This window comes from Trematomus bernacchii, unplaced genomic scaffold (genome assembly GCF_902827165.1).
Source record: "Trematomus bernacchii unplaced genomic scaffold, fTreBer1.1, whole genome shotgun sequence".
NCBI classification, from domain to species: Eukaryota; Metazoa; Chordata; class Actinopteri; order Perciformes; family Nototheniidae; genus Trematomus; species Trematomus bernacchii.
This window is the reverse complement of record NW_022987828.1, coordinates 5926402-5950005: the sequence shown is the minus strand read 5'-3', so window position 1 is coordinate 5950005 and position 23604 is coordinate 5926402. Positions and strand designations below refer to the sequence as shown.

Below are 23604 nucleotides of genomic sequence, written 5' to 3'. Positions count from 1 at the left end.
TAGTGTTTCAGCAGGTAAAGGAGCTTATTCTTAAATACTGTATAGCTTTCTCCTTGTTGGTTGAATCTTTATTGATAATTGATACTATAATAATAATTAATTATCATTATGTATTAGTTATTATATTTGTATGAATATAATTTAATGTAGTAGGCCTAAGGTAAAATATACAGCATTTCCCTTTGATATGTGGTGAGGTAGAATCATAAAATAGCATACAAATGGATACAATTGAATTACTCATCTATAGTTTTTCCAAGTGAACCTTTACCATTAAGTTCAGAAAGCGTCTTGATGAATAATGATAGTTCCTTAATCTTGCAATTTAATAATATTCCTTTCAACAACAAAAAAATCTGTTTTTCAGTCATGGATTTCTGTCTGAGATGAACCACGTGTTCTGGGTGCGCTTGTTATGTTGTTCAGATACTTCCGAAAGTTCCTGTTGCACCTATGTCGACGGCGAAAACGGCAGTCATAAACATAATAACATGTATCAACTATTAATGCAAGACGACTGATTGATAGTTATCATGCAAAAATGTAAAAGGATTAATTGTCTTTTCTGTATTAAAGTTATTATCATCAGGTGAGATACGGCGGGTCACGCGGACAACCTAAACGAGCGCCCCCCACATTATGACAGCGTTTCTCTTCCTGACTGTGCTAAAATCGTCATAATTTACCCGCGTTTGTTGAACAACCCACTTTGTTTGGCGGGCTTGAGCAGAGAAGAAACAACCCCATCATCTTATCGGTAATTTAACAACAATACAACATTTTGTTATGTTTTAAGTACTTGTCGTATTTGTGTGATAAGTTGCTGAGACAGTTTTAGACGTTTGCTGCCTTCAACACAGTTTCCAGGACAGTTTCTGTAAAGATAGCCAACCCTCACCACGAAGACGTTGCTGTTCTATGTTTGAGATAATGTGTTGTTGACTAATGTAACTGTGAACTGAGGGCTAAGGGTACAGGCTTTTTAGCTTGAGGGTTACAGGCTAAATGTGAAAGAGCTAACAGCTATGTTACTGCTTAACACATTGTTATATAATGAATCGCCAGCTGGTATCATTAGTTACGTTTAGTTGTCTTTCTTGTGGACTCACGGTTTCCTTGCCAGATTTTATACATCTTGTGAAATTAATATCATAATACACCTTACTGAGTTTAGTGAAGGCAGCTGTAGAATAATAACAAACTGTTTTTATTTAACACCTGTCATACAACAATACAACAACGAATAGTGCTTTACAGCAAGGGAGAATATAAATAGAATTAACACTTAATCATTGTTGCAGTTCTAAAACATTTTGACAGGGAGAAATGCTTTCTGCATGAATATTCACCTAGTCTTAACCCTTCTATTTACAGTTGAATTATGATTTGTGGTTTGTAGAAAGTAGAAAAGTTATAGGGACTAAATATGCATTTTATTATGCTTTCCAATATATCTTTATTTTATCGAATCCCTAAATGCCTGCACCCTGGTGTGGGCAACATAGATGGAACATTGATTAACAGCAGTAAAGCACGGTACATTGGAGAACAAAAGTCATGCAACTTGTTTTAGTTTCTTAGTGTTCTCAAATAAAAAATTGCACCAAATATACCCCCATGGTGAATAGTAATAGCCTATCGTCTTGTGATGCATTATTGTCAATTTTCAAAAACATTCATGTTTTCCCTTACCATCAGGAACCATGCAGTTTTCAAGCAGGAGAAAGAAATTCACCACCAACTCACAGACAGAGCTCTATAGTCATCCTCTGCAGTTCTACGGGCAGCCTCCTCTGGAAAACATCTCTCTCACGGAGTTTGAAACCTTTGCTGTGGAACGACTTAAATGTAAGACCTGGATCTAATACAGGCTAACTAAATGTGAAATGTTCGTTGATTTCTATGTGACTGTGTAACATTTAAAACGTCTTCTTTTAATGCCACTGCAGTGTTGAAGACCATTGAAAATTTGGGAGTGAGCTATGTGAAACACTCAGACCAGTACATAAAGAAACTGGAAGTTGAATCCAAAGCGCTGAACTTTCTTTACAGACCCGAAGCTGTGAGTATGTTTAGCAAGACACACAACAGAGTTTTAAGCGTTTTTACACAGCACTGATCCAACATGTTTATAGATACTTAGGGCTTCACACTGTAATCATATTTTTCTTTCCTTAAATTACACTCAGTTGCCACTGTATTGTATTACTGACCAGTGTTCCTGTTATTGAGCCTACACTCATTGATATAAACGGGCTGGACAAAATAATTGAAATACCTGTCCAAGATATGTAATACACTTCATAACAGCTCAACAATCTGCAGTGTCCAAAATGACCACAAGTTGTAGATGAACCTGCTGTATCTGTCGGGTAGACTCTCATAAAGACTATACAGCTACAAACAGAGTCAAATTGACTTCGAATTTTAAGACCATCAAATTATTTCATAATTGTGCACTTGATTGACATCAAAAACAAACATACATTAAAGTGACCACATCTTCTGTACAATGTGTGAATAGTAGTATCCAAATGCAAGAGAAGTGATCACAGAGAAATAAGAGTTGGGCATAAAAAAGGTTTCTTACTTTCCAAACTATTGTGACTTAATATAGCCTTAATTAATGGAAGGTGGCTTTCAGGTATTGTAGACATGACTGTAAAAACAATTACTCTGTCATTTTGGTATTACCTCACAACTAAAATTATACCCAACAAGACAACAAAAGTTATTAAGAAGTAATTACTGAAAATATAAATGTCTACAGTCATGCTTTTCCTCTTTCAACCCATTCAGGATGACAGAAAACCTCAGAGTGGACCAACTGAACAAGAGAAACGCAGAAAGGACCATATCTCCCACTTCATCCTCAGACTGGCCTACTGCCAAACGTAAATCTGTAGTTTCTGTTAAATATTTGTTGTGAAGAAAACGTGATTTTAAAAGATTATGCAACTGATACATGTTTGTCTTCATTGTATTGTAAAGGGAGGATCTGAGACGCTGGTTTATACAACAGGAAGTTGATCTTTTCCGCTACCGCTTCAATAAGCTGGATCCAAAACAAAAGCTTGAACTTCTTCACAGAAATAATCTGCAGTATGACACGGTACATTTCTCTCCATTTAAATATTTTGAAAGCCTATTTTTTGTACCTTTTATGTAGATACATTCTGTAACTCAAAGGGTCTATAAAGAATGTCACTAGATGGTGCTGTTTGATCACTGTTAGAGAAACCATTAGTGTTAAGGGTTTTCCTTGAATACGGTTTTAAATGTTTCATGTTTTGTGTTTTTTCTTCACTATAGTTTTTGAGAAATTTGTATTTGAGACCAAATAATATTTCATAGGTGATAAATGTACATAAATGCTATTTTTAGCAGTCGCACCTTTCTAACCTTACTCTAATGTGTTTAGTTTCTCTCTGAGTTTTAAGTGTGTCTTTCTCCCCTCTTGAGGAAAGCACTGTTGCAGGTTTTCATAAAATGAAGGTTAATACTTAATGGAAAAATGGGGGGAAAAAAGTATTAAATAATTTATCAACACATAATGTGTCATGCCAGGATGAAAAAGGCAACTTGGTCTGATGAATGGTGTTCTGTTTCCACAAGCCTTCAATGTATTAACACTGCCATAGTTGTGCGTGTGCCGCTCTCCGCTGAAATTCATCATTCTCATCAATAACTTTTCAGATTAGTGTCGAGGAGAAGAAGGCTCTGCATGATAAACTGGTCAACTCCAGTTACGCTGTCAGTGGAATTACTGTGGAGGATCAGGACTTCTACAAAGTGAGTTACTCATCCCTCTCCATGGACACCACTAAGATATCATGTGCTTATGCCTCTATAGAGCTTTATACAATAATATTCTGCAATTTATATTCCTTCAGTTCTCACCGGTGGATAAAGAAGCAAGTAATATTGATTTAGCACCGTTAACTCCGTTCATGATATTCTATATGACAGACTTTTAATAAAGAAATGACAGTTTTAACATTGATAAATCAACAGACAGCCAGATGATGTTATTTTGTAATAAATTAACCACCCCACTGTAATTATATTGAAAGTGATTCTTACATTTACTTTCGAAAGTTTGAGTAATTCTTACATGATCACATTTACAAACTGGTTAAAGTGAGGGGTTGGAAAGTTGTGGCTTTTATTGGCAAGAAATGAAGTGTTTCTAATCCTCAGTTTAGGATTTGGATTGTAGTGACTTCTGCCTTTTGTCTAATGTTTGACTTTGACATATCTGTCTTTATTTTCACCCACATTGTGTAATCCTAACTTGGCCAAGAGTACCAGTCTAGCAGTTTACTTCCAAGTCTGATTTTAGGAAATTAACATGGAATAAAACACTGATTTATTGAAGCTTCCCCACCTTTTAGGCAATATTTTGTCAGGAGGAGAAAGACCATCTTATTATATGAACTATAAATGAGCAAATATTGGTTTAAATCCCTATTCTCTCAAATGTAGAAATAAGCACCTGAGTCTTGATTTCTTTTGCCCAAAAAAAATGTGGACATTATTTTGTCAAATGTCTTAATGTTCACATTGGAGCGAAAACTAAAAACAATTGACTGCTAGAAGATCCCCTTAAAATCCTTTCACATTTGACTGGATTTAAGTCTACAGATGCAAGTTCACAAAGTGAGAGCAATGGGGAAAGTGTCATGGCCTCCTACTTGACTTTACATGTAAAGCTTTTTGCTGAAAGTATTATTCGTTGAGCGCATGTAAATCATCAGACTCTCTGTAAGTGCATATCGATGTAATGCATCCAAATGATGAAGGGCAAAATGGATTGCCTCAGAATCCTGACACGTATTTTATGCAAACTGAATATTAATATCTTTATCTAATGAATGAATCCATTAATAATTCTGAATATTTACCGATTTATTTTAAAGGTTCCATTTCAAGACGCCCTGGATCTAGTGCGATCGAGGAAAGTGTACCTCAAAGCCGGCTACGTGTACATCCCCCACCAGGACATCGTCACCATTGTTCTGAATGATTTCCGCACCAGGCTTTCTAAAGCTCTCGCAGTAAGTATTTGCAGCGCTTCACTGTTTTAGAAAGAATGAATAACAACCTTACAGAAAATTCAGAGAGAAATGTGTGAACATTCACTCTGTCACATTTACATACCGACACACACTGTATGGGGACTTGCAGATGGATAGATACACATTTCTGACTTTAACACAGCTACACTTTGCATTGTATTGTGTTTATGTTAATTATGCACCCTCTATATGTACTTTATGTAAATACATTTTGTATACGGTAAGTTGGTTCCATAAGGCAAATTGTTAAATTGCTGCCATGGCTGTTCCCTTCAGTGCCCTGTGGGAAAAAGGAGAAGCGCAGGGTTGAAACGAGGGGAATAAGTATGCACACATGACAGAAAATGTCTGGAGGGAACAGCAACGACAGCTAGTATAAAAGTACTCATTATCCTTAAGGGCATGATGTTTTTTTAAAGGCTGTGGAAGTAGTTCTATGGAGGCACAATTTCAGCATGCTTGTGCGATGCATTGAACGCCCCGAGGGACATTGAACATGGTATTTTAGGGTCCAGAGGCATTTTTATAATACATGTGAGGAGACAACCAGTTCACTTAAATCGTTGTGAGGGGTAATGACTAGGGAACAGGCAGAAGCACGCTCAACAACCATAGGCAGCCACACTGCTGTTTAGAGTTTAGGAAAAAACCTTCCTTATTAATGAGGTGCAAGAAATCTGAAATACAGGCGAATAGAAGTCACAGATATAAAATATGCAACAATAAAGACCAGAAAATCCTCACTGTTCTGATTGGAATCTCAATCTTTTAATCTACATACAATTATGTGTTATCAGCCAGAAATGTGTGAATACTATACTGAAGTAATCATATTGTTACAGTAATTGTGATGCAAGCGACAAAGAGAGGATATTTTCCTCAATCTGATCCATGTGCTCTTCAATATCAGAATAGGAAATCTGAAGTAAATATACATCTCTGGAGAATGCTTTATTAATTACGTTACTTTTACGTTTATATTGTATAGTCTGGAAACGATGGGATCAATATGAGTGACTAGTTTAGCAATATTGTGTCCTAATATTGCTAAAAACACACAATCTAAGCTTATCATAGCTTAAACCTTAGATCGAACTATTTCGCTCTGGTTGACAAAATATGTGATATTTTGAGTTTCCAACTACAGTCATAAGAGCCTCCTATTGCAATGCCTTTTGAAAGCAGCCGTTTGATTCCACTTCAAAACCGGGGGTTCATTGCTTTGTGCATAGAAAATGATTTGGCAGTTTGAACAAAGGTCCATTTATGTTGGGTGATTGTGGTGTTTTGTTCACAAACTTGTAATTAACTGTGTTGTCACCTTCAATCAGTGCCTTAACGTGTCATTTCTGTGTTCATGACAAAGCGTGCACTCAACTCAAATTGAAGCACTCAAACTGGAATATGCATAACATAGTCACACAATAGTGATATCAAAAAGTCATTTTCAAATCAAGACTGGACACTAGATTATGTGTAGAAAGTCATTGCCTGTACTAATGTTGGCGTAGTGGGCAACATGTACTTGATTTGCTTTAGCACTTATCCTCCATTGTGGGACAGGAAGAACCTTTGTTTTCTAAATGACAAAAGGAAAAACGAATAAAAGAGCAATTCAGTCCAGTCCCGCCATTCTCCCATTTTCTGGTAATTATCCGGACCACTAACTGCTGGAATGGAATAGTGCTCCCAAAAGCTTTTTCTCTTGTAACGGTGCCATTTTGACTGTTTGGTATGATTGTTTCTGTGTTAGTACTAATAGTAATTCTCTTCCACTGGGGACAAGAAGGACCCAATGTGGAAATATGTGCCATTTCTAAGGCATAAAGTTGAAAGCTGTTTCTACATTTGACTCTAATTGTTGGTTGGATGTTTGTTTCTACAGAAATAACATAAATGGTTTATATTAAAGTGTATGTTATGTACTCTAAGGCAGTTTTTTCAAAAGTTCAGACTGTGTACTCTTGCTTGTGTTCGAGTCATGTTTATAAAGCAATTAGTGCAGCTTTTTGTTTTTGAGGGATGTGCATAGGGTGAGACTTTCAACTGAGAAAGTTCCCAACAAGCTGAACTACGTGTTCAGACTGAGGCAGAATGTGTGCTGGTTGTTTGAAGGGATGGGTGTAAAGAATCACCGGACAGTCGCAGTGAAACGTTCACTAACTGTGATGCCGTTTACTTCAAATTGCTTTGGTCACTAAGCTGTGGCCTTGTATTTTAATGACTGTTATGTGTAGTACAACATATTTGCCTTTTTTAACATGCACTCTTAGCTTCTTCTAGTCCTTTGACCAACACTATTTACCATTGCTAACATGGTGTCCATCTGATCTGCAGCTGACAGCCCGCTCGCTACCAGCAGTGCATTCTGATGAACGGCTCCAACCGCTCCTCAACCACCTCAGGTAAGCAGCAGCGGGATTAATAACTTCGCTGCCACTTTGCCAGGGCTCCGGTGAAAAAGACATTTAGCACGATTGATCCTTGGCACCAGAGATCGTTGGAGTCTTTGTCTGAGTAAACCCAATCTGTCCCTGTGGAAAAGTCCAGGGGAACTTGTGGTCCTAGGCTACGTGTGCAGCATTAATGATTCTTACTGTTAAATGACTCTGTTTTGAGGTGATTAAGAATATGCAGCATTGGCCGATGGGGGCTGTCGTTTCAGTCTTATACTGTTCCAAAACATTGTATGTTGATAATAGATGCCCAATAGTACTGACAGAAATTAACCAATACAAGGCCTCCTTTTAGATTCTAAAACTGCTAATTACTTCCTAAACCCCTGCCCTAAAGATATAGTTTGCTATTTTCATAAATAATAACTTTCTTTCATATTTGTTAAAACGTCACTTTATTCTGACAGCAGAGCATGAGACGGATTATCTGTGGAAAATCAGCTTCCAGGAAAACTACCAATCAGAGCAAGGGAGTCTAACGCAGTGTCAATCACTGCTTGTGGACTCTGATCAAACTGTCAAACTAAGCTTATCAAAAATAAATCAAGATTCTGTAACGGCATTGACTATTTCTTATCTGAAACGTTGTCAGAAACATCATTTAGTGAACCTTTTTAGCTGTAAAAGAAGAAAGTCTGACCCAGCTTCCATGTTGAAAACAGTTGAACTAAATATACAAAAAATAAACTTTACACATCTATAAAATAATCTGTCTCATGCACACACTGTCAGGATAAAGTGACAGTTTGTTTACCATTGAAACTAAATTAATGTGAATCAGCAATAGCACACAAGTTTATATGAAAAATGGCTTAATAGCAGCAGCCTTCATTTCAGCTTCAATAGAGAAGAAGAGAGGCTCACAACACAGTGAGGGGGTTTATCTTACTTTAGATGAAAGTAAGAACATGAATATAAGGGTGGAAGAAGTCATGTTGCCCGATTGTTGATGGGGATTAGGGGGTAGGCTGCTGAGATTAGGAGGCAGGCCACTAATCTGTGAGGTGGGGGGGAACACAATGAGAAGTAAAGCGCTGCCATACGCAACTCAATGGGTTGCCAAAGTCATCGACTTAAGAATTTAACGATAGCAGCTTATCAGTTTATTTATTTATTTTGCAGGGTGTCCCAGGGGATGTGTTTATTTACTTTTTTTTAATGATTGTTTCCAGTCTTTAATGTCCAGTCCGTAGTTGCTGATTGCATTTTGGAAACAAATATAATCCGATTTCATAGAAGCCCTGATTGCTTTTCAAATGGTTACTGTTATAAACGTTGCTTATTTGTCACAGTAAATATGTTTTTTCTTCTTTTAGTCATGCCTATGTGGGACAGGATTACAGCATCCAGAAGAACGTAGGGAAAATCTCCTTGGAACAAATTGATTCAGTAAGTTACATTGACCATCTATTCTTGAAATGTCAGGTTCAAGGTGCCCTTTTGCCTGGGAATGCAAGGTGTTAAAAGGGGGGGAATGAAGTGTGTACAGTATTTCTGTTGGCCCAGAACTAGGAATGAATAGAAGTGTATTTAGTTCAAGCTTTTAAATTCACATGTGTAATATATTGCTCCTCCCATGGAGTAAATTAAACAACTAGAATAATATATGTTTACAGGTACAGATGAAATTATCTTAATATTTGTATGTTAGTCATTTATGTTTTCTGCGCCCAGCTATCAGGAAAGTCCTTCCCGCTCTGCATGAGGCAGGTCCACCAGAGCCTCAGAGAGAACCACCACCTTCGTCATGGAGGCCGCATGCAGTACGGCCTCTTCCTCAAAGGCATCGGCCTCTCCCTGGAGCAAGCCCTGCAATTCTGGAGGTCAGAGTTCATCAAAGGAAAAGTGGATTCTGACAAGGTAAGGTTGAAAACCAAAACTTATAAACATGTGTGTTGTGTTCACCATTATCTTAACAGAGACACTTTCAAACCACATCAGGCTAATTCGAATGCTTAATCTAGCTAAGAGACAAGTGCAGCTCCCTGTTTTCCCATGGCGGAGTGTCGTGAAGTCAGCTTGGGGAGATAGACACATCAATCGGCTTTCTCCTAAATATGATTTGGCAGATATTTATTACATAATATTCTTGCTTAGCAATGCCTTACTGCAACCCAGAACCCAGTTACAGAGGAAGAAGAGAGACCTATTTACTACATGTAAGATTATAAAGAAATAAAGGACAATGATGCAATAATTCAGTGACAAGGGCAAATGCCAACGTTTTTTGAGTTTGTTACAGATTATACACTTGTCCATAATTATTTTCAAAACAAGACAAAAAAAGGCTCTTCTAAATGTCACCTGATGAAATGACCCAGACAGGGTTTTAGTTGAACCCCAGATCAGTGGACTGTTGGGACAGATGTCTTGGTGTCTGAGTGCCTCCTCTCTTCTGGAGTGCTGCTCAACACTTAAATGGGTGCTGCTGCTTCATTCATGATGAAGTGGCCCCATCAAAGCTGCATGGCTTAAAAGGAAGTTCACTGGTCTCATTATTTGAGCACAGTACTGTGTGGAGGCCAATGAAGACTTCAGAGGGTTCAGATATAATGTCTCTTAGTAGAAGACAGAGTTAAAGGTAACACAACATGTGTTCGGCATGAGCGGAACCAAGACTCTTTATGTGAATTCAAGTTAATAGTGATTTAACAATTTAATAGTTCTCATATTATTTTCAACAGCATTAGGGTTTGTATATTCCTGATTCTGATCTATTAGATACCTGTAGATATGTTGTTTAACATCGTGTCTGATTTAGTCAATTAAATATTCATTGACATTTGTAAGGTCAAACTTCTGCACCATGTGCTCGACAAGCTCAAAAAAACAACTCAGAAACGGGTTTATTACCAGGTAGGTTGACACGCACGAGGAATTTGACTAGGTGGCGTGGTGCATACATAAAAGTAAAACAATAATAAATAAAAAACACAGATAGAGACTATTTTAAGAACACTATAGTAACATTAAAAAAAAAAGTAAAATAAACGATAAAATAAAGCCGTATTTACATTGAAATACAATGGATGTAAATGCTTTATTTTATTTTTTATTTTACTATATTTTTTCTTATTTTTCCTTATCTTAGAACTGCATGTTTAATAGGTAATCGCGCATGTTGTATAGAATACATTCACATTTCTCAATGCTCCCCCCCGACGCAGCCACTTAGGAATCCCCTGTTGAGATATTATGTCTTTTACAAGATGCACTCTAAAGTGCTTGAACCATGCAAATTAACTTCCAAGTGACTGAACTTTATTCTGTGCCATGGTTAGAGAAATAAAAACGATTTAAATGTAAAATAAAAAATCCTCTTGGAGTCACAATCTAAGGATTCAGAGTCGAGCTGAAACGATTATTAAATTGAATCTGCTACTATTTTGATAATCCTTTAAGCGTTAAAGGAGAGGTGTCATGGCCATTTCCACTGATCATAATTCCATTGTTGAGGTCTACTAGAATAGATTTATATTGTGCATTTTTCCAAACTCACATTGGTTTCTCATACAGCATCTCTGTAAACTACGTGTATTCACTGAATTTCACTCTCTGCCTTTAACGGCTCGTTGGAGCTCCAATAGCTCCAGCCCCCACCCTCCCTGTGAGCACAGTGTGCTCTGATTGGTCGGGACGTTGTGAATCGCGCTGAGCTCCGTGGAGGTGTTGTTTCCTTGTTTAGGATACATAGCGAAACACAGCCAAACTCATCCTGAGCACACACAAACTCACAGCCGAAGTAAAAACAATAAGTGTGGCTTGATATTGAGTAAGAAAAAGGTTGATAAACGCTGTGAGAATGGGTCTGCAGAGAGAATTTTGCCGCAATCCCAACTGTCTGTTATCAGCCTGCAGCCAGGGAGGAGAAATCAGCTGAGCTGCCTGGCCTGCACTGTGTGTGTGTGTGTGTGTGAGGAAGTCCGTGGATTGGTCAATTTGGACCAATCAGCGGGAGCTTAACGTACCGTAACGGCTCCACGGATTGGTCCATTTCGTTCCGGGTACGGCATGACATCATGCCGTACCCGGAAGAATCAAATGGACAATGACGTATCTCCAACGAGGCGTTTTGGGGAGGTATTTTCTGTGTTAGAGTTTTACTCGCTACAGGGTGTACTTTGAGGGTTTTGACTCTGCACACCGTTTACATGCATAAAAACCTTCATAACACACAAGGGGACGGGTAATAACCGGAAAAGCATGACACCTCTCCTTTAAGGCATTGTTTTGTAACACTTTTTAGACCAATACAAATCATTAGGTGTAGCCATAACTTTGATTATTAACTCTCAAAGGTTTCCTAAATACAGTGAGGGGGTTTAGTCATGTTTTTATTTGTTACTACCAGCATCACTTGCTCGGCATGACAAAATACCTGTGCTCTTATTTAAATAACAATCCCATCATGGCATTCGTCTTAATGTGATGCATCATTTAAATATTGTAGCCATTTTCTTGGAGCTTTATTGAAACAAAGTAAGCTCTGCTAGTCATCAAATATTTAGTTTTATTGATGCTTCTTTAAATATGTTTATGATTGCTGAATTTGTAATATACACGTCCATCTCAGTGTTATCTACATGGAGTACTGACGGGTAGATATCAAACAATTTCAATCAGCCATGTGAGCTGCTTTTATAAATATAATATAAGATTTAGGACATGTGTTGAATCAGACAGAGGAAGTGTCCTGGCATATTTTGAGAAGATCTTGAGCTCCTATTTCATGCTGGTGCCACAGTTTCAGTTGCAAAGAAAAAACATCAAATACTTCTAAAGCGGACTCTGATGCTCAAGATACAGTCTTTCATCTTTTGAGCTGTTCGAAAATCAGATATGCTGTCGCTTGTGAGGTTTCGTTAAGCTCTTTGCTAATTGCAAAAGAACATGTTTGAAGAGAGAGGAGAGAAAAGTGCACTTGTATTCAATAAATACATTAAATATGCGTTTGACTTTATATTAAGAAAAGGATACAGTATTAATGTAAGTGATAAAGAGGTTAAACCATTAAACCATGAAACATCCTTTTAGTCAAACCTTTGAAGAATCAGCCAACTGCAAAAAGAAACGCATGCAAGTCAAGGTTACAAAGTGAACTCTATGAATACACGTCTGCAACCATCACATCTTTTCAGTTTGTTCCAAAAAACAAAAACGTCATACTCTTAGGCAGTTCTACATTTATTTACAGTGAACTCCCTCTTGTTGTTCATGGACTCTGCCTCTAAAATGTCCTTTTGCTTTTTTAATATGTATTGCAATGAATAACTGCATTCAAGACATGGGGAAATGATACAGAGAACGTACAAGGTCGCACTACTGATAGGAGATAGCAAAAAGCAAAAGTCACCAATAATTTTTTAATGTCTTGTAATTGCTCTGTTGAGGAACCTGCGATCTAGTTTTTCATACATCATACACCGTAGTTATGTATATGTTATGACAATAAACCTTTGAATCTTGAAATTGTCGAGCTCTAGACATACTTTATTTTTGACATTACATCTTTTGTGATCTCTGACACTGGCTTTTCATAATACCTGATATAGAGTGGTGCAGTGACGAGTCCTAAAACCCGGAAGTGAGTTCGCATTTTATCACTACGGGTTCCCTCGTCTCAGAGCCAATGGGATTTCTCCATAGGATTTTGGAAAATAGCTGGAAATAAGGTCTGTGGTTGAGACACATTTAAGAGACGGATCACGTTTTGTTCTACGACATTAAATACATCAGCAGTGACCCCACTGGTGATTTTTGAAGAGTTTACGTGTCTGAAAAACGATGGTTGTTAACAAGTGGCTGAATAGGACTACAGAAGCTGTCGAGGACGTTGTACGTCATTACGCCAAACACGTAACACTCCCGTTAAGTTTGTTTGCCCCTGTTCTGCTTGAAAGCAAGTACCTGCCTCCTGCAAACTGTTCAAACAAACGCTTCAACTTGTACAATTTTGAATCTGTATTTTTGAATATCGATCTTAAGTTAGCGTGACGTTGAAGTCGTGTGACCCTGCTGTACTCGGCTGTAGTTCCTTTATAGCATAACGTTAGCATTTTGCTTCTGGCGATTAGATTTATGATTAGAAAATTAGAAAAGTAGGTTAGACATGTGGATATTATCCGGCTGAACAAAACGTGCATTTATCAAACAGGTTCGTTTTCCACAGACCTTATTTCGAGCTATTTTCCAAAATCCTATGGAGAAATCCCATTGCTTTTTTGTCGAGGGAACCCAAGCGCAGCTTACTTCCGGGTAACTACGTCATCCCTGCACCAATCTATTGGCTCCTGATTAACAGCTTTGAAGATTGGTTAATACAAAAAAAACGTAACTTCTCTAATATGTAGACGTCCTGCCTTTCTCTGGTTTTTATCCTATTACAGTGAATGTCTTTGTAACTGACAAACCAAGACATTTAAAGACATCACCTTAGACTTTGAGAGACTGGGATGAAAATGTTTCTCTTTGTCTTGACTTTTATAGACCAAACTATTTATAGATGACAATAATTGCCAGTTGTAGTTCCACCCGCAGTAAGAGCCTCATGGCTACTCTTACGAGCTTTACTTCCTTGCACCAGCTCCCAGAGAAAGTGAGACCCAGCTCCTGTTCCACAGCAGAATGGTGCTGACCACATCCCGGCTCTCACCATGATGTATGTGTTAAGTCAGGGTCTGCACTTTGTGGCGTGCTGCACGAAGCCGGCTCATTAGTATGCGACTGGCACAGGAAAAAGATGGGAGGCAGCGATGCCGAGAGGGAGGCCTGCAGGAGAAAAGGCAATGTAATATTAGACTAGAAGAAGAGATAAAATTGACGAAATCGACTTGATCCATCCATTTCTCTTGCCACAAAAGTTAGCCTATTCATTTGGAGGAGAGTCTATTCGAACTGAATTTCCGTGTGTCATATTGCCTCGGGGGAGGGGAGGCTTTTGAACTGCTTGTTTTACAGATGGAACTTCAGGTTAATTAATTTGCACCGACTGACACAGTGTTTCACAGCATAGGTTTGGTTTGCTCTGGGGTCTTTTCCACAATGGAGGATTCTCTTTAGGTGACACTTTTATATGAACACCTCTTATTGTGTGGATACAATTGTACACTGTTATTTTGTATCACTGGTATTTTCAGTACGTATAAAAGTACATCCCTGTTTATAAAAATATATAGAAGAGATTTTTTTTTTTTTCTTGTAGAAAGTACAAGACAAAAACATTGTAGTAGGGTTTCATTATTTGGACTGCTTCCAAAGCTTTTTGTCATTATCTTTCATGGTGAGTTGCTTGCAGAATAGTGCCGTTCTCCTGTTTAACTATCCCAGTAACCGTGTGACAGTGAGTGAGCGAGCGTGTACAGTAGGTGAAGCAGATAAATGGATTCCAGTCATTATTCATGTATTCATTTGATTATTTACATGATCCATGCTTTTGTTTTATTTTTGTAGTTGCCTAACAACAAGATAATTAGAATAGGACTGTCAAAATATATGGCCAAAAGTATCACGCTATGCCTATAAAAGAATGTATTATATTATATATAATTATTAATTATAATTATAAATATTGTTTGTGTATTAACTTGATCAATATTTAATATTTTCAATACCAGTACATTGCAACCCCCATATTTCCATTGATTTTAAGCTTTTTACTGGGTGAGATGCACACTGTAACTTTTAGTGTCTGCAGCAGACTCGTCTGTGACTTTGCAGTTCTAATTTGTCTCCAATGCCTTTCACTTGTGCATTGTGTATAAATGACCTTGATAAAAAAGCTTTCCTTTTTCTTTCTACAACATCAAACCTCTCAACTTGTGCTCACTTGCAGGATGTTACAGTCCCTCACCTTCTTATTGTTCTTGGCTTCTGAAGCAGCCTGTAGCGCAGATTAAAACGGGACGTATTTTAATGGTATTACACATAAGAGGAATTGGAGCTGCAGGCACACCAGTCACTGTGGACTGAGCCTAAGAAGCCATGCCAAGTTTACACACACATGCACGCACACACACGTACGTAATCCCTTTGATTGTGTCCTATTTTCTCTGTCTCCACCGCCGCAGGTTTTTGTGAATGTGTCCTAGAGTGTGGGGGGATGTTACCGCCCCCTGAGCCAAGAAGAGCCCGGGTAGAGCTGTGGCTCCGCGCCGTTAATGCAGCTTTTGTGCTTGTGTTTAGACTCTCGACTCTGGTTTTTTCTAAATTCTCTCATTTTGGAGGTCAACTGTGCTGAGAGTATATCCAGGATTATCTGAAGTGTAGGCTGAAATGTAGGAACACGGTTGGCGATTAAAAGGAGCACTGAGAATATCTTATTATGTGTAGAGGAGCTGCATTCAATACGAGAAAAAAAGGGGACTAGTCGTGAACAAACGGCATTTTCTAACTATTACTAATCTGTCGATGGTTAATCCTTATATCAGAAAGTTAGTTTATAGTTCTTGGATAGAAAGTTTCAGCATAAAAGTCAGACCACTTCAGTCTCACCTGGAAGAAGTTACAGTTTAATAAATTATCATTTCTAACTCTTGGTATGACTTCTTCATACCACATAGGATCTTTTTCTATGTCCTAATTACTTTACATAATACATATTAAACACACTTTAGTGCCAGTGGAGTTTCAGGATCTGTTTTAATAGAGTGGGGGGGGGGGGAGGGTCCTAAATCAGGAACCGGCCTCTCCAATCCTTCAAAGCTCTACATAATTAATATTTGATTTATTGCACTTCCAGAAGATTTTATGGATTTGTGAATTGCCGCTGCAGCTTGTCACATTAGCAAGTTCAAGGGTTTTATTACAGCATTAATGTGTTATGATGGGAGCAGTCGTGTATTTTACTGTTTGGCTTTAGAGGCTGTAAAGCGCTTGTAATGGTTGCATGAGCTCTGTACATATAACAGGAGTAAAGATTGTGGAGAATTAACAAATCAAAAAATATGAGTTGTCTTTGTAGTTCATTGATAAAGTGACCTTGACTTTGATGTGTCACTGTTTGGGAAATCCTGTGATGATTTTTCTAAGGACTCAAATAGTTTGATGGATTTGGTAAGTCCAGCCATTTCTATTTAAAAACGTCTGCACACCTCCAATGAGTCACAAAATGGAGAGGATTTGAAATGGGCAATAAAATAAATACAGTTATTTTTTTCAACTGTGAGAAATAATTGATAATTTTACCTCTTTAATTGAATTAAACACCGAGAAAGTCTCAACGGTATGCCTCTGATAAAAATTCTAACAACTAATAGACACCTGAAATGTCACAAGGCGTCTCAACTTTACACTTCCTTTGTGCTAGTAACATAGCTGTCAAGTTAAGGGAATCGAGTGAAATGTCTAATTATATCCTTTGAGTGGAGCAGAGGTAAAAAGATCCATAAAATAAAGGTACTGAAAATAAATATCTCAAAATAGTAGAGTACTTAAATAATTTCAGCTCTTCACACAAAAAATTGCGACAAGACAAATAACTAGCATTGCAGTGAATGCTAGAAAATGATATTTGCAGATCCTACATGTATTTTTCCATTTACCAATAATATAAAGTGCATCATCAGGCAGAGACTTAGCTCTCCACTGATCTAAGTCACACCAGCCCTAGTGGAGAGCACGCCTGTGGCTCCATCACGCTGGAGGCAGCCTTGTATTTGTATTATATACTTTTCATATCAAAGTACTCTTATGACAGGGGGCCAAGCAATCAAAGGTAAAGATGGTTCTGTGATATCCATAATTCAGCTCCTATCTACACTGTGAAGACACCTGTACAGCAGGTTCGCTCTAATAGCTCGATATTTCATGGCGGAAAACACCCTGTCAGAACTGACATGATGTATGACAACGCCTCTTTTCACCCCAACCTTGTCCCTCTTACACTCTCATCCTCACTAATGCCTTCTCCTCCTCTCTGCCTTCTTCTCCCTCCCTCTGTAGTTTGACAAAGCATATGCCTACAGCATCCGCCACATGTTTGGCAAAGAAGGCAAGCGAACAGACTACACCCCCTACAGTTGCATGAAGGTGATTCTATCAAATGCACCCAGCCAAGGCGACCATCATGGTGAGTTGATGGCTGTTGGGAGAAGCCATTACCCATGTGATAAACCACTCGACAGCCTTTATCAGCCTTTAGTTAAAGTCATTTCCCTGGGAATAGTGACACGCCTGACTGTGATCATCATTCCCAAATTATCTATATATAGTTTTCCCATGCTCAGTATTACATTTTCCTTCCATCAGTGAAACAAGTGTTGTGCTATGTGAATTGTTTATTAATATTATGCTTTAATTGTATGTTTGTAGGATGTCCTTTCCGTCACAGCGACCCAGAGCTGCTGAAGCAGAAGCTTCAGGTCTACAAAGTGTCTCCCAGCGGGATCATTCAGGTGGGTGCCGTCCTGTCTACAGTAGGCCTCAGATACATGGACAGGGTCTATATCACGACATCTTTTATATGTCTCCTAAAATAAGGCGATCTTTATGATCCTTACTATCATGATCCTTGCACTAAACCTTTCCAAACACAGCGGATTTGCACTGTCAGGAAATGTACAGTAGATTATATTTACCAGCATAACTGAAACTTTGACGTACAGATGGAACCTAATATAAAACCTTTAAGGTAGGGTAGGTAATTCACTTCAGAAACACTTTTTGTTATATTCCATGGAATGCTCTTAACATCCCGATAGCAATGAATAAATTAAATGCTTTGACAATAAATATATACAAATATTTCATCTGTGGAAGCCGTGGCGCTGTAAAAAGCACGTCCAGTTATCTGCCTCGGCCCGCAGCAGATAATTGGATGGCCTACCTGCCTGTCAGCCTTCCATCTCGTGCACAAACTTATCTCGTGCCCTCATTGGTCATGTGCACGTTCGTGTGTGTTGGAGGAGGGGCTCTGTAAGGAAGTCTGAAGGAAGGGGCAGATTTTTTTCGGTTGTGTACTTTCAAATGCTAACTTACTCGAGCTGGTTTCTCCATTCTTACCTACCCTACCTTTAAGGCAGGGAAACCAATAGATTAGGAATCATCCATAAATGTCTTTACAGAATGTCACGACTATCCACATAGACACATGGATCAATTATATAATCATACTGTTTTCACAGTGTTTTATGGATTCAACATGTGACATGTTACACGTTTTAAGGATGATTCCCACACTTTGCACAGTGAGTTTCAGCTTGTTCCTCCGGGCAGAGAGGTTAATAGTTCCAAGGTGCAGAACAAAGCCGTATAAAAACAGCTTTGTTCCAGCAGCCACCGCTCGGGTGAACAAGTTGTAGCAGCATAACACAGATGCTGTGTCAGCAATGGCTATTTATTTATTTATTTATTTGATTGTCCATGTTTGTTCTAGTGGTTTTTAATGTGCTCGAGCCTGGGGTACTTTTTAACGATTTGTCTGTGTTGTTTGAAACGTGTCTCGTGACGATGGATACCTTGTCTTTTAACTGCAAACCAAATCTACCTACGGGTACAAATAAATAACCTGAACTTCCTAAGAACTTTCTAGTCCAGAGTGAAGCTCCCTAATATCACACCAGCAAGATACCTTTCTCCTGGATAAATCATAGCATAGCTGCTTTTAAATCTCACAGTTTCTGTGCACTTTTGCAAATGTTCCTGGTTTTCCATTTACCAGTCGTGATGATTGTGTTCAGCACACTGTGTGTATTTTACTGTTTGGCTTTAGAGGCTGTAAAGCGCTTGTAATGGTTGCATGAGCTCTGTACGTATAACAGGAGTAAAGATTGTGGAGAATTAACGAATCAAAAAATATGAGTTGTCTTTGTAGTTCATTGATAAAGTGACCTTGACTTTGATGTGTCACTGTTTGGGAAATCCTGTGATGATTTTTCTAGTTTTTGTATCAAGGACTCAAATAGTTTGATGGATTTGGTAAGTCCAGCCATTTCTATTTAAAAACGTCTGCCCACCTCCAATGAGTCACAAAATGGAGAGGATTTGAAATGGGCAATAAAATAAAGTTATTTTTTTCAACTGTGAGAAATAATTGATAATTTTACCTCTTTAATTGAATTAAACTCCGAGAAAGTCTCAACGGTATGCCTCTGATAAAAATTCTAACAACTAATAGACACCTGAAATGTCACAAGGCGTCTCAACTTTACACTTCCTTTGTGCTAGTAACATAGCTGTCAAGTTAAGGGAATCGAGTGAAATGTCTAATTATATCCTTTGAGTGGAGCAGAGGTAAAAAGATCCATAAAATAAAGATACTGAAAATAAATATCTCAAAATAGTAGAGTACTTAAATAATTTCAGCTCTTCACACAAAAAATTGCGACAAGACAAATAACTAGCATTGCAGTGAATGCTAGAAAATGATATTTGCAGATCCTACATGTATTTTTCCATTTACCAATAATATAAAGTGCATCATCAGGCAGAGACTTAGCTCTCCACTGATCTAAGTCACACCAGCCCTAGTGGAGAGCACGCCTGTGGCTCGATCACGCTGGAGGCAGCCTTCAGGTATATAGGGAGTTATAAAGGAGCAAAACACAGATAGATTCCTCAGTAGGCCTTGGATTTATTTTTCAGCAGGCACCCTCAGTAAAGAGTCACAGTGGCACTACAGTGATTTAAGTACAAGAAAAGTGAGAGCTCTTATGTGACCAAGCCAAAGCCTGGGCTTCAAAATGTCTGTCTGCATTCTCTATTTTTAACCCTGCAGTAAAATCAGAAAGAAATATAGAAAGTCCAAAAGTTGAGATTTACCATAAGCCGTGAGCGTTGCCATAATGTGTTCTACAAAGAAGTTGACTCATGGCATGAATATTTAAATTAGCCCAAATAAGCCTGGTAATGTTTTCACTGCATTTCAAAAGTCTCTAAGGATGTTTTCACTGCTGTTTTTGTAATTGATGAGGTATGTTTGTGTAGATAGTTGACTCAATGTCTTTTAAAACCATTTTGAGCTGCAACAGTTCATCATTAATATATCCTGTAAATCACTCTGTGAGTATCTAAGGCTTCACCCTAACCTGCTGTCGTCTCTTACCTTTTTCTGCCGCAGATCCTGGAGCTGGTTAAAGGGATGCACTATCAGCTGGCCTGCCAAAAGTACTTTGAGCTGACACACAATGTAAGTGCAGATTTATTTAGAAGCGGGCAGTAACTGGGGCTACCTGTGTCAGAGGCAGGGGTTTGCACGTCATGCATGAAGGCTCAGGAGAGACCCTGAACTGTCATCTCCTCAATCATTAACTGGTTGTTACAGCCACTTAATTTGTATAGGTTTATTATAACACTTTAGATTCATTTTGTCGCGCTTGGATACTCCTTGTGGATAATTGAATCTGTTTTAGTTTGGATACTTGAGTCATCATCTCTTTCAGTCACAGAAAAGCAGGGTTTGGTAAATAGAGAAAAAAAGCAAGGTCTTCATAAGGACTGAGTTTAGTACACAGTTTAGATGTTAGATGGGTCAATAAAATACAAGGTTGCATTGTGCATCAGTGGAATACCATAGTATTAAAGTAATATGACATGCTGAGTCACACGAAACAGCACTGTGTTAACTGCTGTAATTTATTCTGAACATTTCACAAGAGCGCTTTAGGAACTCACTTTAAGACTCAGCACATACTAGAAACGTTTAAACGCACTATGATGTATAACTATTTGAAACATGTTGCACAGGTCTTCAAATAATGGCACCATATGTGGGGAATAAACTATTCTAATGATGGCCTACATGGCTTGGTGCTTATTGGCTTAAATGAGAAATGCCCTAACATGTATATTCATTTAGATTATGTTCTGCAGTCATGTGTAAAATTAATAATTTGGTTACAAATCTGTAGCACAAGTATGTGTTGTATTGTTTTATGTTATGCACATTGATTACCACCCGCTTCAGCTGCACAGATGCAATATAATAGTTGTATAGGAAGTGCTAAAATCCCTACATTATTGCCCTAAAGTCTATCAAACATCCACGATGTCTCTAACGGCAACAGGTAGAAGCAGCGGAGTGAAATGTCTCCTATTCTAATTTTCTGTTGTGTACAAGTCTACCCCAGTAATTATAACATTAATTCACATTTAATGGTTTTGAAAACATCAATTTCAATTACACAATTGTTTGAAATGATGTAAAAGGTCACAGGAAGATTATTCGAAAGTGCTCGAGCTTCATCTGTAAATTGATTCATAGGTTTATAATCCTCCATGAGTGATTCTGACATTTTATTTCCTGAAAGGGCATTTCATCTCTTCATTGAATTAGAGCGCTAATTTGGCCAAGAAAGCCTGCTGTCCTCATCATCTTTAATAAATGATTGGATTGTTAGTAAATTAGCAAAACACTCCACATGGTTGCCAATGAAGCAGATGTTTCATGACTCTCATAAAAGGCAATAGCATTGAATCAATAAATTGGTATGCTAGCAGCCTGCAACAAACCAAACTGCTATTCTCATGTTCTCTTGTCCTTTCTCTCCTGTGTTTTCTTTTTATTGAGCAGGTTGAGGAGGCCAGTTTCTCTCTCAACCACCCCAACCAGTACTTTATAGAGAGCCAGAAAGTTTTGGGCGGAGGCAGGGACACAAAGCGAGAGACGGATGTGCCACAAAAGCCTCAGGAAAACTCCACCAAAGGACCCAGCGCGGCTCCAGAGGCAGCAGCGAACACACAGGATGTGGCCGAGATGACGGAGGAACTGGACTCTTTCTTTCAAGATGCCTGATTTGCTTCTTATTTTGTATACCTTTGTTTTTCTTTGATTACTTAAGGTTGGGTCGGGTTCATTTTGTAAAGTCGTTTAAAGTCACTGTACATGAGATGTTAAAATTAAAAGTTGCATGTCAGTCGTTTCTCCACTTCTTCTTCTTTTATTGCCACAAAGTCAAAAAAAGTCAAAGTCAGCTTTATTGTCAAGAATTCTACATGTTGTACATCCAGAAATCTCGAAATATTGTTTCCCGCAGTCCTACAGTGTGACATATATATACATCAACAAAAAACAAAGGGCCTAGATAACCAGGGTATACAGTTTAAAATGTTAATAAAATATTTAAGTGTTCAAAGTACAGTTTCAGTGCAGTAGCAGCGGAGATGGGCAGAAAAGTGACGTGTGGGTGTGGGTGTGGGTGTGGTCAGAGTCCAGGACCATTTGGGGCAGGGGAGAAAGGTCGGAGGCAGGGTGGAGAGTTCAGGGGAGAGATGTCAGAGGGAGGGAGGGAGGGGAGAGAGTTCAGCATCCTGACCGCCTGGTGGAGGAAGCTGTTGCCCAGCCAACACAACAGGCTTTGAGTTAAACTAGCCTGGACAATGTTCCAAGTGGTCTACCCTTAAATCACTTATGTCGGTGACACAGTATTTCTGCAGCGGTAAAAGAAGTCAGAGTTTTTCTTTCTTTGTTTTTACTCTTGTCTGAACTCAGATGGCTCAGTGCACAGGGTTTTGGCAGGGACGTGGTTGTGGGGGTGATGACTAAAACATTACCCAGCTGTCTCAGAAACAATGTCATTGTATTTGCTGGCAGGAGTATGGATGAATGGTGGCAGGAAGATGGATGAAAATAAACAATTTCCACAGCTGTATTATGCCGCCTTGGAATATTGCCTGATAGTGCACAATGCAATTTATTCAAAGTATACGTGGTCAGGAGGTGTTTAAATCTTCTCTTACACCTTTGTCTGCAATAATTTGTGGAAAATGGTGGCAGTCGGAAAGTCGGGAACCTTCTTCTCCTCTTCTCTTTGTTCTTAAGAAGGTATGATTGTGAGCTTTTATCTCCGCTCCTACTATATGCATTTATTAGATGACTAACTTTAGATCCAATTAGAGGCCCTGAACAGGTAGACCTGAATTACATGAATACAAATGTGTTTTCCAGCAGGCCAAGGGAAATATTGAATGTATAAATGAAAACCTCTTTCTGTAATTTAATGATTGTGAATTTTTAATCAAATGTTATCTCCCCGCGGGGCCAAATGTAGAAAGAAATCATAGCACTTAGTCGCATATCTTCTGCAGGCTTTTCTTTTTTGAAGTCTTTGACGCTCACACCACAGTTCATCACTGTC

The 23604-nt window shown here is 38.4% G+C and overlaps 1 protein-coding gene across 1 annotated transcript; it reads left to right on the top strand.

Moving 5' to 3' along the window:
- Window positions 1-677: 677 nt before the first annotated feature.
- On the top strand, window positions 678-22395 carry prim2 (DNA primase subunit 2). Its single transcript, XM_034151805.1, has 14 exons — window positions 678-757; window positions 1699-1848; window positions 1950-2062; window positions 2800-2894; window positions 2992-3112; window positions 3697-3792; window positions 4920-5057; window positions 7416-7483; window positions 8851-8923; window positions 9209-9394; window positions 17474-17600; window positions 17843-17925; window positions 20589-20657; window positions 22041-22395. Exons 2-14 carry the CDS (start codon window positions 1704-1706, stop codon window positions 22260-22262), a joined length of 1536 nt encoding a protein of 511 aa, XP_034007696.1. The 5' UTR covers window positions 678-757; window positions 1699-1703; the 3' UTR covers window positions 22263-22395.
- The last annotated feature ends 1209 nt before the right edge of the window (window positions 22396-23604 follow it).

Excerpts from the sequence above, each read along its gene's own strand:
- prim2 (XM_034151805.1), top strand. The coding sequence starts at position 1,704 with ATGCAGTTTTCAAGCAGGAGAAAGAAATTCACCACCAACTCACAGACA. Across the intron at positions 1,849-1,949 it reads TGCTGTGGAACGACTTAAAT|TGTTGAAGACCATTGAAAAT; the intron begins GTAAGACCTGGA and ends ATGCCACTGCAG. Across the intron at positions 17,601-17,842 it reads CAGCCAAGGCGACCATCATG|GATGTCCTTTCCGTCACAGC; the intron begins GTGAGTTGATGG and ends GTATGTTTGTAG.